We start from the raw sequence: 17,182 nt of genomic DNA, 5'->3' as shown, positions 1-17,182 counted from the left end.
CCTAAGTCGGAACCTTCCAGGCCTGAACATATTCCCCACAAACCAGCAATAATGCAAATAAAAGCTTTGCACAGTAGTAGTAGTACTGCATATGTGCCTACGAAAGATCGAGAGCGATCCACGTGTCATTTCCATTCCAATATCCAAACCACACAAATCATGAATGGTTATATTACACATGATGATGATGTTCAAGACGGCTGCTAAACATACATGCATGCATACTGTCTACACATACATGCATACATGCGTGCATACACGTTATACATATATATTACATGAGTTAATTACATGAATTTACATGAGGCAGCAGGCATGGACATTGTCATCGTTGAACATGTTGCTGACCTTGTCGTCTCCTCGGTGACTGACGGGAATGTTCCCGTGCCGGTCCCCGACGTTGTAGCCATGCTTGTAATAGTTGTAACTCTCTTTGAACTCGTGGGTTGTGTCTTTGAAATAGTTATTGGATGATGTGAAGTATAGAGGTGGTTCTGGGTAGGGCCAGAACTCGGCTCTCTTCCCAGCCCTCCTCACTGTTTTGAGCACCTTGTTTCGATCGACATATCCTACTACTGTTACCTTTTCCCTTTCTAGATCCACCTCTACCGAATCAATCCCTGACAGATCATATACGTACACGTAATGCATCATGCAGTGCTTATAATATAATAATAATAATTTGTTAGCTCGGTTCCATGTCGGGTAAAAGGATCATGATCATGCTGATCAGTAAATCCTAAATTAAACCTCAGAGAGAGTTAACTATGCAATTTCTCTCATGAACTCCTACCACTGTCCATAGAAAGCATTAATTTACTACATCCATGACATGATTACATATTACTATCAAAAACTACTTATTTATGATAAGTTAATTATTTTCTGTTAAAATAATTATTTTTTATTAAATTAAGTCTATTTGCATCACAATGTCATTTTTGTTGTAAATAACTCGTCATAATGCTCTTTTTTCTTATAGTGAAGATTATGAAAACACTTGCAAAAAAAAATTTCATGACTTGATTCCTTAGATTTAGGAGCAATGACGTCCATGCATGCATGGCCCAAAAGCTTTTGGCCATGCGTTGATCTTTTCTAGCTAAGTTATGAAATCAACAAGACCAGACAAGCCAGGTAGTGATATATGAAAATGGCCTTACGGTCTGTCTTCGTTTCAAATCTCAAATGAAATAGATAGGAACTAGCTATTTAGCATAAAATAATATGAAGTATATATGGAATAATATCTCAAATGTCTCTAATTCTAAGATCAAGGGGGGAAAAGAAGATTAATAGAAAGACAAATATACATTGATGATCATGTACCTCTAAGCTTGTGGATGGCTTTTTTGACCACTCTCTCGCACCCTGTGCAGCACATCCTTACTTTGAGCTCCACTGTCTGTAAAGTAAACAGGGTTTTAGCACTAGCAATTTACCAAAGGGAATAACAAGGTAGAGTACTACTTTACAGATATATGCTGCTAAGTTATTCATAGGTATTTTAGCTTTCCTTTGATCTTCTTATTCCTTTGCAAATTATATAGCTAGGCCCGGCCTTTAAAAACTTTACACTTTGGGCGGTTGATTATAGGAATCTAAAGGGTTCTAAGAACAGCCATGTACGGTGTAGATTAATCTTCTAGTCGTGAATTCTTATGTCTAGTAGCCTGGGAACATAGTCTTTAACTTTTTATAACTAAAGCTAGTGCATGCGTGAAAGGTATCAATGTGATTCATGCCGGAGATTATAATAAACATGATGAATAAAAGTGAGAAACTGAAGTAGAAGGTTCTACCAATATTTATTATTTAATTATAAGTAGTACTACTGGGGTTTCAATTTAGATCAGAAGATCATCATTGCCGGGTTTGTTCTCCTTTAAAATTTAGACTTTAGAGAGTTCAGTATTAATGGCGCGTATTTGTTTGTGTGACATCTATTGCATAGTCGATCTGGACATACATGATTATATATTTAAAGATCACAATATATCGATCACAAGTCCTGATCAGATATTTGTTTATATAGATCAATTGGACCGACACAGATAACTTGGTTTAATTAATTGTGATTGAAACCATGATCAGTACTATATGTATGTAATTATGCAAAGCCATATAATAATAATAATTTAACAATAATAGTGTAAGTAATGATAGATATAATTTCAGGATGTGCAAAATACCGTGCAATAGTACTAACGTACGGTAAATAAATGGCGCACACAATGAGAAACAATAACATGAAGTCTCATTCCCAGTTATATATCCCTTATAAAAGAATATCAACGCTATATGAGAGAGGGAAAACAGCAAAAGGAAGAAGAGAAATAGCTAGCACGTTTATCCACTTTGTTTTCTTTTACTGTTCTCGTCTTCTACGAGAGACATGAGAAAAAGAAATCATCGTGAGTTATGACATGCAGATCGTGGCCGGGATGAAAATTAAAATACGAGAGAGAGAGAGAGAGAGAGAGAGAGAGAGATCCTACTCTTCTTCATATAAAGTTGAACATTAAAATAAGCATGCATGGTACTCATGAAATCTCAAGATCAGCCAAAACGAGATACCTCAAAGGATCAAAAACAAAAGAAGAGGGAAAGGTAGAGAACCTGCAAGGAGATCAGGGGTCGACCCCTTGGCATGTTGTTGTAGTTTAAGTTGTTGATGATCAATATGTGGTTGTCTCGATAGCAAAAGTAGTAACAGTATGCAATGGCGCGCAGAAATGAATGTCTCAAATGCTTTCGATCGATCGGTAACCATGGCATGTGGATATGGGTTCCTTAAATACAAGGAAATTAAGAAGGGAAAACTGATCAACCAAGCCAAACGTACCAAACCCTAGAAGATATTCCTCTATCCGCATGTGCAGCCTTGGCATCGCTTCCTTAATGCCTAATATCTTCCAAAAAAAATATTCCAAAGCAGTGTACTATTCCATGCCATCAATTTCTTGGGGTTAAATTCAGTGGAGTACTTATTATAGGCCGAGATGATCATAAAGCTGTCTCCCAAAATTATTTAAAACCTTTAGGCAGGGAATGGTATCTAACCCTCATGACATTAATGCTTCAAATGTGGGTCAAGCTAGCTAGCTAGCATGCATATATGGTTTTTGCTTATACTTGGAATGGAATATCGGGTCTTATGGGGATTATATATATGGATCGATGACTCATCAAGGAAGGAAAGCTGGGTTTTGATATTGCAAAGGGAAGAAGATAATATTCTAAAATTCTTCTTCTTCTTCTTTTTTATTTTTATTTTTTTATATGCAATATCTATCTAGAAAGCATGCATGACAAAGTGATCATATTCCATTAGTATTGTAGTTATAGTTAGCCACCTCGATCTTAGCTAGTTTTTGAGGTTTTAACAGTTTTTTTATAACAAGCCTCGGGAAAAAGAGTATCTTTTGATTATATTTTAATTGAGTATTATTAAATACAAAGTTTCAAGCATTCTCTTTAAAAAAATAGGACTCACTATATATTAAAAAAATAAATTTTTATGTAATTTACAAATATACCATCCTTTTTAAAAGAGAGTTTGCTAAACTTACACAACAATAAATATGGTTTCTCATTTTAATTTCTAGTAAAAAGTAATAAATTAAATTGGAGATTAATATACTTGTTGTACGTACGGCGCTAGCTAGTGTCTGATGACGACAAGGACCATTGAATTCTTAGGCATATTGGCATTATTCTTGCAGCATTTACTCACACACCACCAAAATACAATATTTATAGAAAATTCAGCATTCTATTTGTAGAAATTGAACCAACTTGGATATAAGATATATAAATATATATATATATATATATATGCATCTTGCTTCTTTTTGGTTCAAGGCAATTATTATATATCACTTAATTCGTCAAGAGTCTGATGACCTGATGACATATGACTCGATTTTCCAAATGAAGAATCTGGGTTCGAAGCCCCCCACTTCCATTGTATAAAAAATAAAATCACTTAGTTCCTTTGATCATCAACTTGAACTTTTGACAATTTAGCATATATATATATAATATATGGTAATTTAACAATGGATCGTAGTATTGATCTATTCACAAACCTATACTATCGTAGGTTTTAAGAAAATTGAATTTTTTTTTCTTATAAGAATTGTTGGGACAATATTAATCAGTGATCAATAGTGACAATTAACACAATCTCGATCCCATTAATAAGCACATCATGTGCAAGTCCGCTATTATATATTCAAATCCCACGAAGTGCGCCGGTCGAAGAAGCCTATTTTCCACGTGTTAAATGAAGCAGATTATGATGGGAATTAAACTACTCATAAATCTTCTAAAAAAAATAATAAACACATCACATTTCACAATCTTTTACATAATAATATTTTTTTTTAAAAAAATTATTTTTATAAACTAACTTATAAAAACTAACTTAGAGTGTACAAATTTTTGTGCATTTACGTTGACAAAATTCAAAAAGTTATTTTTTTATATGAATTTCATGTTTATCCAATTTTTTACAAGTGTATTTTGCGCAAGATATACAGCAAGATTTACATATTTTAAAACTGTATTAATATTTTTTTAAACTAATAACTACCCTCTTATAACATTTAGAAGAATTAATTAACTTAATCATCGTAATTTCAACGAACTAAAATGTTTTTTGGTTAATAATTTCTTATTATGATAGGTTAAAGATCAGATTAACCGGAGATCTACGAGGAATTGCGTCAACAAGTACTGAAAAATCATACATTAGACATACCCGAATCTGAGTCCTAACCCAAAATTAAAAACTTGCTGCCCATTATCTTTACCCGAATCTGAGTCCAGCCCATGATTCCAACCCAGCCCAATTTCTAATCCGTAACCAGGAGACAGGAACCACGGCCCCCACCCTACCCCCGGTCGATACTCGATCAGACGCCAAGATTGCTCGGGTTTTTCCTTTTTTCCCGTTCCTCAGGTCCTCCTGCTTTATCTCGCAGCTCCCTTGTGCCTCATAAAGCTGCTGCTCGCCGTCTCATTGTCAGTCCAGGTACTTCCTCTCTCTGATATCTCTTTCGGTCTCTCTCTCTCTCTCTCAGAGATCTTCATTAGGCTCAAATCAGAGCTATTTTTTGGTTTTTGTTTTGATTTAAAGCTCATATAAGATATTATAAGATTAAGCCTCTGTTACTTTATTCATTCGGCCAGAGGTCCATAGAGACTTTCTTTTTCTAGTAATTTTGTTTTCTCAATTTTGGGTTTATTAGTTTGAAATTTTGATTTGGAGTTCTTTCTTTTTTAATATTTGGGGCTTCGGATCCCGGTTGAATTTCGCAGTAAGTGTGTTGATTTTGGGATTCTGAGTGGAATTTTTATGTTTTTTGTGTATATACAATCCGTCGGAAGGAGGATGTTTTCCTTTTATAGTTGCATATTTTGATCTTTTAATTGGTTTTTGGAAATTGGTTTGTGGTTCGCCCGTCTTGGTGCTCATCTCTCTCACAGTCTCACTTCAGCCTGAGAAAATATAGGAATAGACCACAAACTAAAACTCCAGGATGGTGAGATTCACATGTATATAATTCGGTAGCTTAGAAACAATGGTCGCTCACCTAGTTCACGCAGTCATTGGATTTTTTAAATTTTCTTCGTTGATATGGAAATTAAAATAGCAAAAATGCAGAATTTCAGGTTTTACTTATTTCTTGCTTTCTCAGCAACCAAACATGTGGTATGTTAAAAATCTAGATCATCCAATGTTACGAACCCAATTAAATTGGGCCGGACTTTATGGGCCTCCTACTTGTTATCTTTTATCTTATTGAGTTGCTAAGTTGTTGTTAGTGGCCCATGGCCTTAGTTAGTGTGACTAAGAATTGGCCCATGGCCTTGGTTTGGTTGTGGTTGAGTTAGGGTTATTGTCTTCTAGTATATGTACTGGGAAGGGGGTCGTTGATGGGGCATCTGGAAGAATATTGATCAAGTTGCTTTCTGTTTTCATGGAGGTTGAGCATTCCTCGAAAATACTCAGTTTATCATAATATCATTTACATACATTTCTCTATCATCCATTCCAATATTTCACTTCTTTAGTAATTTCATATCAAGTTCATTACAAGTGGTATCAGAGACAACGATCTTGTTATGGAGCTGAGTAATGAAGAACTTTATGAATGTTTTCAAAATTATCACCGTGCACTCTATGATGATTTCTATAGAAATCCTGGCCAAATGGTACTTACAGTGAAGTCTTCCAAAGGTAAAAACCTAAAAATTTTAGTCGATTCTTCCTTCACTATTTACTATGTGAAGCTCAATATCGAATATGTTTACGGGAGAAATATTTATCCATTGGAGCAACAACAAGTGAGACACAGAGGAATTCTTTTAGAAGATGATGTTATGTTGAGAGAGACGACGGTATTTGACGATGGCTATCTTCTTCTTGATATGATGAGTGAAAAATCCGGATCAGAAGAATTCACAGAAGTGAAGGAAAGTGCGACGACGGAAGAAAATGGAGCAAAGAATGAAGATGTACTCGTGGAGAAGGGAAAAGAAAAGGCACCAGTGATGGAGCTAGCCAAGAAGTCCAACCTTGGCTCTGAGATAGCCAAGCAGGTTGGTGAGATCCAAAAATTTCCAATCCAAGAGGAAGCAGTGGCGTCTGATGCGGCTAAGCTCAAAGAAGTAGAGGACGGGTACACAGTGAGTACAGTGATCGACAGCCACAAGCTTCGCATGAATCCACACTCAGTCCTTCCTCGATTTGGTTCTTTGGTTCTCTCCTTCAATGTCATTATGGTGGTCACAGATGTTACTCCCAAAGAAATATCTCCTTCATCTGGAAACCCAAATCCGAAACCAACAGTAGAAGGAGAAAATCGGGCAATCAGTATCCCTCCTAAGCCTCCTCCAAAGGCAATGTTGCTCTTCGGCATCAACAGCAATCAGCCACCTTGCAATTAATTCAAAGACGTCGCTCGTGGGATTTGAGGGGAAACAAGCATGGAAGTTTGTTCTATTCGATTTTCTCTTGTAGTACTCTATTTACTTCCCAAGAAAGTGAGAAAAATATAAAAGATTTTACTCGTATTGTGTTGATATTCTTGCTTTGGGTTTGCCGAAATGGTTCTTCCCCAAGGCTAGATGATAACAAAGATGGGCATTACATGTTTGAGCTTGGAGAAGATTTAACTTCTCGCTACAAGATCCACAGCAAAATGGGTGAAGGTACTTTTGGACAGGTTTTGGAGTGCTGGGATAGAGAAAAGAAGGAAATGGTTGCCATCAAAATTTTCCCTGGAATTAAGAAGAATCATGAAGCAGCTATGATAGAGATTGAAATGCTGCAACAAAGTGGTAAACATGATAAAGGGGGCAACCAGTGTGTGCAAATACAGAACTGGGTTGACTATAGTAACCATATATGTGTTGTGTTTGAGAAGCTTGGACCAAGCTTATATGATTTTCTATGGAAAAACAATTATCACTCATTTTCCATTGATCTAGTCCGTGAGATAGAGGGTGATACTGCGATAGATAGCACAAATGCCTTTACCTTTTCTCCGCAATCCAATTATTATTTTGACATTAACACCGATTGGGTTGAAGAAGCTTTGGATAGGTTTGATCAGTTCTTATTTAAACCTTTGATGTCAGTTGGTGTTACTACGAGGGAATTCAAAGAGGGAGGGTTCCAGAATATAGACAAGAGGCGTGCCGGTGTTAATAATGGAAGGTACACGAGATGTTTGGTGAAAGGCTTCAAGACCACATGGTTAATTGATATGGGTTTGGGCTTCAAGGGAACTTCTACGGGTGAGTGGATCAACTATATGTTTGACCAGAATTTTGTGAATTATCAAATCTTGGTTGTTATCTTTGGAAGTAGTAAACAGTTTGGTATAGTATGGGAATTGTTTGGAAGAAGACTTTTTAACTTTGAAGGTCATGAAGCACCTGTGTATTCCATTTTCCCTCATCAAAAAGAAAATATTCAGCTTATAATTTTTACTATGGTTGACGGGAAAATTAATTTGGTTCCAAAGATAGTGAAGCAAAATGCAGACCAGGAAATTAATGCTCAAAAATGGGATTTAGAGAATGCTACTGAATTTGAAAGTGACCATGTAGTTGTTGAGTGGCAGAAGTTGCGTTCAAAGGATGGTATTAAATTGGATGAAGTGGGGAATATTGCACCTCAATTGTTTCAAATATTGACACTTAGGAATGTTTTGTGGTGGGATGGAATAGATCTACTAAAAGTCTGGGAATACCATTGGATAAAGAAACAAATCTTGTGGCCCTTTGATAGAGGAAAGGGAAAAGAAACGGTAGAAACGTTGGGTGCCAAGTTCACTTTTGTCGTCTCAACACTCGAAACCAAGGTATTTGCAGAAGGATGGATTGATGAAGGCAGCAACTTGCAGTGTGCATACTATGGTTGGTCATTTGATGGATGTGGATCTTGTGCAAGGATCCCTCAGGCTTCAGCTGAAGGTCCTGAAGCTTGTGCTGTTAAGTCTTCAAGAGCATGTGTTACAAGTTCCCTATGATGCAGTCACAAGGCCTACTCTCTGTTTGGCCGGATGAGAATGGATGGGAAAGAGCACAAACTACCAAGCTTCCCAGGCTGCCTGATGACTTTGATAAACCTGTGTTTTCATCTGTGACAAGTCAGCACGTCTATTCTATGGCTATGATATCCTCATGGAGAATGTATCTGATCCTTCCTACATTGATTTGCTCATAACCAACAATCTGCACTTGCTCGCCAATACCATGAAGTTGCATCAACATCTGAACCTTGAGGACAAGGTTTTTTAAAGTGGGGGAATTTGTTATGAACCCAATTAAATTGGGCCGGACTTTATGGGCCTCCTACTTGTTATCTTTTATCTTATTGAGTTGCTAAGTTGTTGTTAGTGGCCCATGGGCCTAGTTAGTGTGAGTAAGAATTGGCCCATGGCCTTGGTTTGGTTGTGGTTGAGTTAGGGTTATTGTCTTCTAGTATATGTACTGGGAAGGGGGTCGTTGATGGGGCATCTGGAAGAATATTGATCAAGTTGCTTTCTGTTTTCATGGAGGTTGAGTATTCCTCGAAAATACTCAGTTTATCATAATATCATTTACATACATTTCTCTATCATCCATTCCAGTATTTCACTTCTTTAGTAATTTCATATCAAGTTCATTACATCCAACTGTTTAGGATTATTTGAATTTTTGTGCAAACCAGTTGAAAGGATGCATGGTTTTGAAATTCAGTGACCTTTCTGTTTTGAAGCAGTGAATAATCATAAAAAATGCCTTCACAAAAGATAGAAACTGGTCATCAAGATGTGGTGCACGATGTGGCTATGGATTACTATGGTAAGCGTGTCGCCACAGCCTCATCAGACCATTCAATTAAGATTATTGGGGTGAGCAATACGGCCTCTCAACATCTTGCAACCTTAACTGCCCACCAAGGACCTGTTTGGCAGGTGGCCTGGGCTCACCCAAAGTTCGGCCCTTTACTTGCTTCGTGTTCTTATGATGGGCGTGTGATAATCTGGAAGGAGGGTAATCAGAATGAGTGGACCCAAGCCCATGTCTTTAATGACCACAAGTCGTCTGTCAATTCTATTGCTTGGGCTCCTCATGAACTGGGTCTCTGTCTAGCATGTGGTTCTTCTGATGGAAATATATCAGTTTTCACTGCAAGACCAGATGGTGGTTGGGACACCTCAAGGATCGACCAAGCGCACCCGGTTGGTGTAACTTCTGTCTCATGGGCTCCCTCAATGGCACCCGGTGCTCTTGTTGGTTCCGGCTTGCTTGATCCGGTTCAGAAGCTCTGCTCTGGTGGTTGTGATAATACTGTGAAGGTGTGGAAGCTCTATAATGGGAATTGGAAGATGGATTGCTTTCCAGCTCTTCAGATGCATACAGACTGGGTTCGTGATGTTTCCTGGGCACCCAACTTAGGACTTCCAAAATCTACAATTGCTAGTGCCTCGCAGGATGGCAGAGTTATTATATGGACTGTGGCCAAGGAGGGGGATCAATGGGAAGGCAAAGTTTTGAATGATTTTAAGACTCCTGTCTGGCGTGTCTCCTGGTCGTTGACAGGTAACATATTGGCTGTGGCTGATGGAAACAACAGTGTGACATTGTGGAAGGAAGCGGTCGATGGGGAGTGGCAGCAGGTAACTACAGTTGAGCCATAAAAACCATATTTTGAAACTCATGCACTTAAAAGTAATGGTTTCCATTCTGATTGTTTTTTCATTCACGTGTATTACGTCTTAATATTGTATCGTTACATAATCATGTAATATTAGGACCCCTGCTTGATATTGTTGATAGTTTTAAACTGGTAGATTTTCTCAGAAGCCTAGACTAGCAAGAACTGAATGTGGCTTATAGTTTTGTTTTGAAATTTTCTTTCAATTTGTTGGTTTTTGGTAATGGGGGATTTCTGATGTTGCTTTTGAGATTTTGTTAGTCTTTCATTTTTGTTTTGAATTATTCTACATGCAACTCTTGTATGTCAACAAACCACTTGTGGGACGTCACTGTTGTGTCTTGGTTTGTCAAATTATGGCATGCAATTAGAGTTTTTCTTTTGTTTTTGGGTAATCTATATTGATTAGAACAACTGTCTGCCGAGGTAATGCGCATGTATGTATTTTTATGATTCAACATAGAAACAATACCTCCTCTGCCCTTTATCATTTCAGCTAAAGCGCTTTTGTTGTGAGAGACACCTCTTGGATATTTTAACCTTGTTTACACGCTGACCTATAAATACTGTGTTGCCCATTACACTTATTATAAAGGAAGCCTGAATCAAAAACTTTTATTATGCGAATTAATGTGACATGCTTTGTTATATCACTGGTGTGCTTTAATAAGCTGGCTTTCAAAAATGGGTCTTGCAATTATATATATATTTTTTAAAAAATACAGGCATTTCATCCAACCATGTCTTGAAAAATGGGTCAAACAAAGGAAGAGACCTTCAAAAATCTTTAAAAAATTAAGTGAAAAAAAAATCAGAATTTATTGAAAGGAAAATGTTAGTTCAACCGATAAAATTGACCAATAAAAATGACTGATTTATTTTTTTATTTAATTTTTAAATTTTACGTAATGATTAAAGAAGTGAATATTAAAGAATTAATATTTTTTTTTTATTTTTTAAAAATATTTAAAATTGTGTAAAAAATTATTAAAAAAATATATTTACACCGCATCGGTTCACTTTATAGGTTAACAATCGGTACAATTAGCATTGTACTCATTGAAAACCATGTCACAGTCATTGATAAAAGACCTTAATTTTTCTATATATATGTAAAAGGAAAACCCTTTGTTGTGGCAAAGGAAGATTGATGCCGATGGGGATAGAGATTGATGCCGATGGGGATTAGAGAGTTAAAGAAGCACCTTAAAACAAGCGAAAGAGTGAAGAAGAAGAAGATGGACAAGGAAATTGATTAATGACAGCTATATATCCATCAAGAATTTGCGTAGGAAGATTGTAAGATCACGGACTGAACATGAAGATTGTAACAAGAAATTCTTGCAGCATTCCCTACGCGGGGGGTTTAGAAAAATAGAAAATATAAATATCAGTCTACTGTCCATATCAGCCGTCCCACACTCTCTCTATTGAGTGAAAAAAAAAAAAAAAATTTTACCTGTGGTGTGCTGCGGCTTCCTGCTGATGCGCAGCACAACCCTTAGAAAAAAGAAATGACCCATCTGTGTCCCCTTTGAGTATAGCGGTGATTCTTTCAAAAGCGAAAAGATCAGTTTTTAAACAGCAAGCATCTCTTCTAACCAGAAGAACCACTTGGCTGCATTTCAGAAATGTGGTGAGTGCAACAAAAGGAATCATCACTGCACATTTGGATTGAACACCCAAATGCCCGATTAAAGAGAAACGGGAGTAGACTGACTTATCACTCGAATCTTGTATCGGTTTGATTCTTTCCCTCCATATTAAGCTTTCCAAATCAAACCAGAAGCTTGAAGTTCACAAAAGCATATAAGTTGCACCATGGAAAAGTTCAAATAACTTGTCAAGTAATCCTCCTCTTTTGAAGCCGAATAAGTTCAAGTCATTGAATTGCCATGTAAGCAACTCATCTCCTACCTTTATTCCAACACACACACACACACACCCATATAAATACATGTATGTGTGTGTGTGTGTATATCCAAGTGTAGTACCGGCTAATCTCAAGTTCCTACTCCAAATCTCTTTCTGCACAGCAGGCAAGTAAAATCATGAGCTCTGAATCAACTAAGTCCAGCCAGGCTTCATTGACTGAAGGAGAGAAGCAAAAGCAACTCGACCGTGGTCTCAGGGAGATGGTCTCTGCCATAACTCGTCGGGCTGCTGATCTTCATACATCAGACTCGATCCATCACCTGCAGCAGCAGGATGACAATGATCAGGATGATCATCATGGCGTAAGAATCGTCACCCTTGCCGGAACCAACACAGGAGCCACTCTCCGAAGCGAGATGGACGAGAAAGCCGATCCTCCTCATGATGGGCTTTCGCTTGGGGAGCCTGAGACGCTGATCACCTACGTGAACAGCAACTTCCAGGCCATCAACAACTCAATCATGATGGGTGGCAGCTACGGCACCAACGACCCAAGTGTTCATTTGGACATCTCGAACTACTTCGACAACAAAGGCCATAGCCCAGACAAACATGGAAAAAAGGGTAAGAAAAAGGATAAGAAAAACCTTGAAAACGAGCACCATCCCGTGCATTCTGATTGAGACCTCCTGAAAAATAAAAGTGCAGAGACAGAGGCCAGAAAAGCTAGAGAAGCTTTTATATATCTTGCTATGGTTTCAAATAATAATTTTTCATAATTCAGTTTGTTTTATTCTTATTATGTATCACAAAAAATAGGATATTTATTTGTGAGTTGTTTTTGTATTATTTGGATTGTGAACCGTATCTCCTACCTTAAGTATACATAAGAAAAGAAAAGAACAGAACAAATACTGAGAAGCATCTGTTGAAGCAATGTTAAGTAATTTCTACCTCATTATTACATAAATGATATTTATAATATTAGGTATTCAAATTTCGTGTACTCTTTTTAGAAAAAAAAGATAAATATGAAATTCACATGAAAAAATCAAATTTTTTCAATAATGGATCATACTTTTTTTCAAAGAGAGTGCGCAAAACTCGCACACCCAAAAACTGTATCTAACATTACTTATTCAATTAATCTGCAACCAAAACAACAATCCCGAGTAGTCATGGAGGATGCTTTTTTCCGGCATGGCCTGAAAACAACAACAATATCAATAAACACGCAATTTTTTAATTTTTAAAAGTACTCTTCAATAAGGGCATTTTTATAGAATAATCAATCATTGATGAGACTCACTACTTTTCAATTTCTTATAAAGAAGTTAAACCCATCTCAACATATTCCATACAATCAAACATATATCTTAACATATTTACATTCAAATACATCCCAATGAGACCTACAAAACACTATTATTCACATATCAATTCAAATTATTGGAGATCATCTTAACATCCAAACGAAACCTAAAAATATAGTCTAAGGAGAAACTAATTCCAACATCTAAATTTAATCATCTGCTTAATTCCCACATTTCATAAGCAAACAAACTTTTTCTAAAAAAATCAACTCCGCGCTTCGAATATGACCTCAACAGTTTTGAGTTGCCCGGTGAATAAAAGCAGCAAATAAGGGTGAAACACCAACATGGTCAAAGTCGGATTCCCCCAAATCGGACTCAACTCCTACTTGTCGAAGCAGAATCAAATTGTGCCTTTTTTTCGCTTCATATTTAGTCAATTTTTAAAAAAGAATTTCTTGTAGGCTTTCAAATTTTAGTTTTTCCAAAGATTAAAAACTAAAACTAAACCATTTACTATTGATTTACTTCTATACTAATATCTAATTCATTTTGTTACTAGATTTATATTATAGTTTCTAATTATATGTTATCATATTATAGTATTATATATTCTTTCTAATATCTAATTATATGTTATTATATTATAGTATTATGTGTTATTAATTTATTATATTATACTTATTTCTATACTAAACTTATTTATAGTGTCTAATTACATATTATTATACTAATGTCTAACTTATTTCTAGCTTAATTGCGTTAATTACACTTTATCCCCTCGAACTTTCACTCAATTCATAATGTGCCACTGAAACTAATAATTGCATTAAAGTAGATCCGCTTACTTTCAAGTCTCATTTCATCTACCAATAGCGTCAAATGTAAAAGAAAATGCCTCCACATACTGCTCATATACATAACCTTTATTGTAAAGATGTAATTTTCATCTAATTTATTATCTATGAAATGGTACTTAAAAAGTTTGGGCCCTAGGCCCACGACCCGATACACATCCGAGCCCTTTTAAACCCTAACCTTCTTAGTTCTTTTTGTACTAGGGCATCTGCGTGGAGGCGTCGCAGCGGCAGCAGTTGCTGAAGTAGAAGCGTCGGAGATGAAGAGCATACTGTCTTCGGAGACGATGGAGATCCCGGAAGGGGTCAAGATAAAGGTGAAAGCGAAGTTGATAGAGGTGGAGGGCCCGCGCGGCAAGCTGACCCGTAATTTCAAGCACCTTAATTTGGACTTCCAGCTGATCACCGACGACGAAGGCAAGAGGAAGCTCAAAGTCGAGGCATGGTTCGGCTCCAGGAAGACCTCCGCCGCCATTCGGACCGCTCTCAGCCACGTCGATAACCTCATCACCGGTGTCACCAAGGGCTACCGCTACAAGATGCGCTTCGTCTACGCTCACTTCCCCATCAACGCCTCCATCACCAACTCCAACCGTTCCATCGAGATCCGTAACTTCCTTGGCGAGAAGAAGGTTTCTTTCTCTTTCTTCTCTGTTTCCAACTGTTTTGGACTCAATTCGATTGGATAACATAAAATCGAAGTCTTTCTAATAGAGTTGGATATGCTACATCCTGATCCTTGTTCTGTGCTTGTTAACGTTAACGAATATATAGGAATATATGTGGTTGTGCGGGACTTGCTGTTTTCTTAATGTCGTCAGACTGAAATAAGCGATATCTAAGTTTGATTCAGATCCTGGTACATGTTCTCGTGTTTTTGTGGTCATGTCAGGTCAGGAAAGTGGACATGCTTGAAGGTGTCTCAATCCTTCGATCAGAAAAGGTCAAGGATGAACTCATTTTGGACGGGAATGATATCGAACTTGTTTCACGTTCTGCGGCCCTGATAAACCAGGTAATCTCATTCCCTCTTTACTTCTTTGTGTATGTGAGAGACCACCAAGGAGACTGCTTGCAAATAATTAGTGATAAAATAATTATTTATTAAGGGTCTTGTTTATACTTTATAAGGCTTCCCTGCTCTGAGAAAACTTTTTTCCATTGTTGAAAACAGAAATGCCATGTCAAGAACAAAGATATCAGGAAATTCCTTGATGGTATCTATGTCAGTGAGAAAGGCAGAGTAGCTGAGGAAGATTAATTCCCATTTTATTATAAGTAAGCAATGGCTTAATAGCGCTAGTCGTTTTTAATTCTACTTATCGAGAAAATGTTGGCTTCCCCAAATAAAAAATTCACTCGAATAAGAATTAAACTCCTAGATATCTGTACTGATTCTTGTTTCTACTCCTTGAATATTTGCTGCGGTAGGTTTTGGTTGGTAAGAGTTGTGCACTTCAAATATGGAGTTAATATTGCAATGTTTTAGGTACCTTTCCAGAATAAATCCTAAATGGGTCTGCAATAGAGCTCATCAGCGTGTTGGTATCGTGAACACTATGAACTATTCGATGGGAAGAGTTTTTTTGTATAGACAACATTCTTGTGGACACGCCAGTTTGAGTAAAGAGATGAGACGAGTAATGAGATGAAATGAGAATTATGTAAATAGTGATGAAATGGTTGACTTTTATGCTCCTTTCCGCAGCGTACTAGGCTTTTTCTTGTATACTTCCCATATACTTGGACATTGTCTTTTTACGTGTATTAATAAAACTTTTTACTTATTAAAAAAAATAGTAATGAAATGTTTTGAGTTAACATGTTTTATTCGATTTTGTGAATATATAAAAAGTTGAATTAAAATATTATAAAGTTAAAAAATTGTTTGAATATTATTTTTGTTTTGGAATTTGTAGAAGTTGTAATGTTTTTGGTATTTTGTTTGAAAGTTTAGAAAATTTGTATTGAATTTTTATGTTTAGATAATTATTAGGTAATAATTAGATAAAAAAATTACAGATTTGAAATTAAAAAGCGTTGTGGATGTTTGGAAATGAAATTATGAATAGTTTTGAGACTAGAATTTGCCCAAACAAGCCCGTAATCCAAACAGAGATTACGGCCACAGGGATTATCGAACTTTGAATTTGATGACTTGAAGAAGAAAGTTCAATTTGAGAAAAGAAGAAGAAAAAAAAAATAGAGTTAATTCAATACGTTCCAATGTGAAGTTCGCCTTAGTTTTCACACACTCAACACAGTGGAAGCTTTCTACATCATTTATGCTAAAAAATTATTGATTATTTGATTTTTTTTAAAAAATATATATATAATGTCTCATTAAGTAGCGTGTGTTAACACTGGTTTATGTATAGCAAAACTTGTTTGTTATTACAAGTCTATGAATTTTCATGTAATTTTGCCTTTGAATGCTGAGATTGCCTGAGACTTCAATGTTATTGAGATCTAAGCTGAATCGGTGATGAACCAATGTCTAATCTTCACGATTCTCTACAGGCTTGCAGCTCTCATGCAAAGAGCATAAAACGGGGCCTAATTTATAAAGCACCAAACTATTTTTGCAAAATAAATAAAAGAAGGATAGGGACGATTCAGGAACCTGCAAACCGTGTTACCATCGTTCCAACATTAATAAATCTCCAAAACTAGCACAAACAGCCCATGTCTTCACATTTCGGGTGCTTGCAGTCGTTATATTTTGATGCTAAAAGGAACCCACACCTCTTAGGAAGCACTCCTCCATGTGAAGATGGATATCTTAGATTGTGCCAAATCCATTTATCCCATCCCACCTTTTGACTGTGAATCCGAGAAAACTACCATGCAGATTTTGTTAAGTCAATTCCAACCATCTCTTCCAATCTCTGTAGGTTCCAACCAGATTGTGAGCAAAC

General features: G+C 36.6%; 3 protein-coding genes and 1 pseudogene across 8 annotated transcripts; 3 read left to right on the top strand and 1 right to left on the bottom strand.

Moving 5' to 3' along the window:
• Nucleotides 1-61: 61 nt before the first annotated feature.
• On the bottom strand, nt 62-2,993 carry LOC109005471 (annotated as a pseudogene).
• A 1,898-nt stretch (nt 2,994-4,891) lies between these two features.
• Nucleotides 4,892-10,469, top strand: LOC109005468 (protein transport protein SEC13 homolog B-like). 2 transcript variants are annotated; one of them, XM_018984432.2, is made up of 2 exons: nt 4,892-5,038; nt 9,281-10,469. In XM_018984432.2, the coding sequence occupies exon 2, from the start codon at nt 9,297-9,299 to the stop codon at nt 10,200-10,202; it is 906 nt and encodes a 301-aa protein (XP_018839977.1). In that variant the 5' UTR covers nt 4,892-5,038; nt 9,281-9,296; the 3' UTR covers nt 10,203-10,469. The 2 variants fall into 2 exon arrangements, with proteins under 2 accessions (XP_018839977.1, XP_018839978.1); XM_018984433.2 differs by having other exon boundaries at nt 4,897-5,038; nt 9,278-10,469.
• A 1,801-nt stretch (nt 10,470-12,270) lies between these two features.
• On the top strand, nt 12,271-12,777 carry LOC109005472. The gene has a single exon (XM_035693867.1). The coding sequence runs from the start codon at nt 12,271-12,273 to the stop codon at nt 12,775-12,777; it is 507 nt and encodes a 168-aa protein (XP_035549760.1).
• Nucleotides 12,778-14,467: 1,690 nt separating this feature from the next.
• Nucleotides 14,468-16,094, top strand: LOC108982455 (60S ribosomal protein L9-like). Of its 5 annotated transcripts, none has more exons than XM_018953833.2 (4): nt 14,470-14,896; nt 15,157-15,279; nt 15,439-15,542; nt 15,754-16,094. In XM_018953833.2, the coding sequence occupies exons 1-3, from the start codon at nt 14,525-14,527 to the stop codon at nt 15,523-15,525; spliced, it is 582 nt and encodes a 193-aa protein (XP_018809378.1). In that variant the 5' UTR covers nt 14,470-14,524; the 3' UTR covers nt 15,526-15,542; nt 15,754-16,094. The 5 variants fall into 5 exon arrangements, with proteins under 5 accessions (XP_035550141.1, XP_018809378.1, XP_018809381.1 ...); XM_018953836.2 differs by having other exon boundaries at nt 14,471-14,896; nt 15,766-15,995; XM_018953834.2 differs by having other exon boundaries at nt 14,471-14,896; nt 15,696-15,995.
• The last annotated feature ends 1,088 nt before the right edge of the window (nt 16,095-17,182 follow it).

Source organism: Juglans regia, chromosome 9 (genome assembly GCF_001411555.2).
Source record: "Juglans regia cultivar Chandler chromosome 9, Walnut 2.0, whole genome shotgun sequence".
Taxonomy (NCBI): Eukaryota; Viridiplantae; Streptophyta; class Magnoliopsida; order Fagales; family Juglandaceae; genus Juglans; species Juglans regia.
Note: the sequence above shows the minus strand (reverse complement) of the source record. Positions and strands in the feature narration are given on the sequence as shown.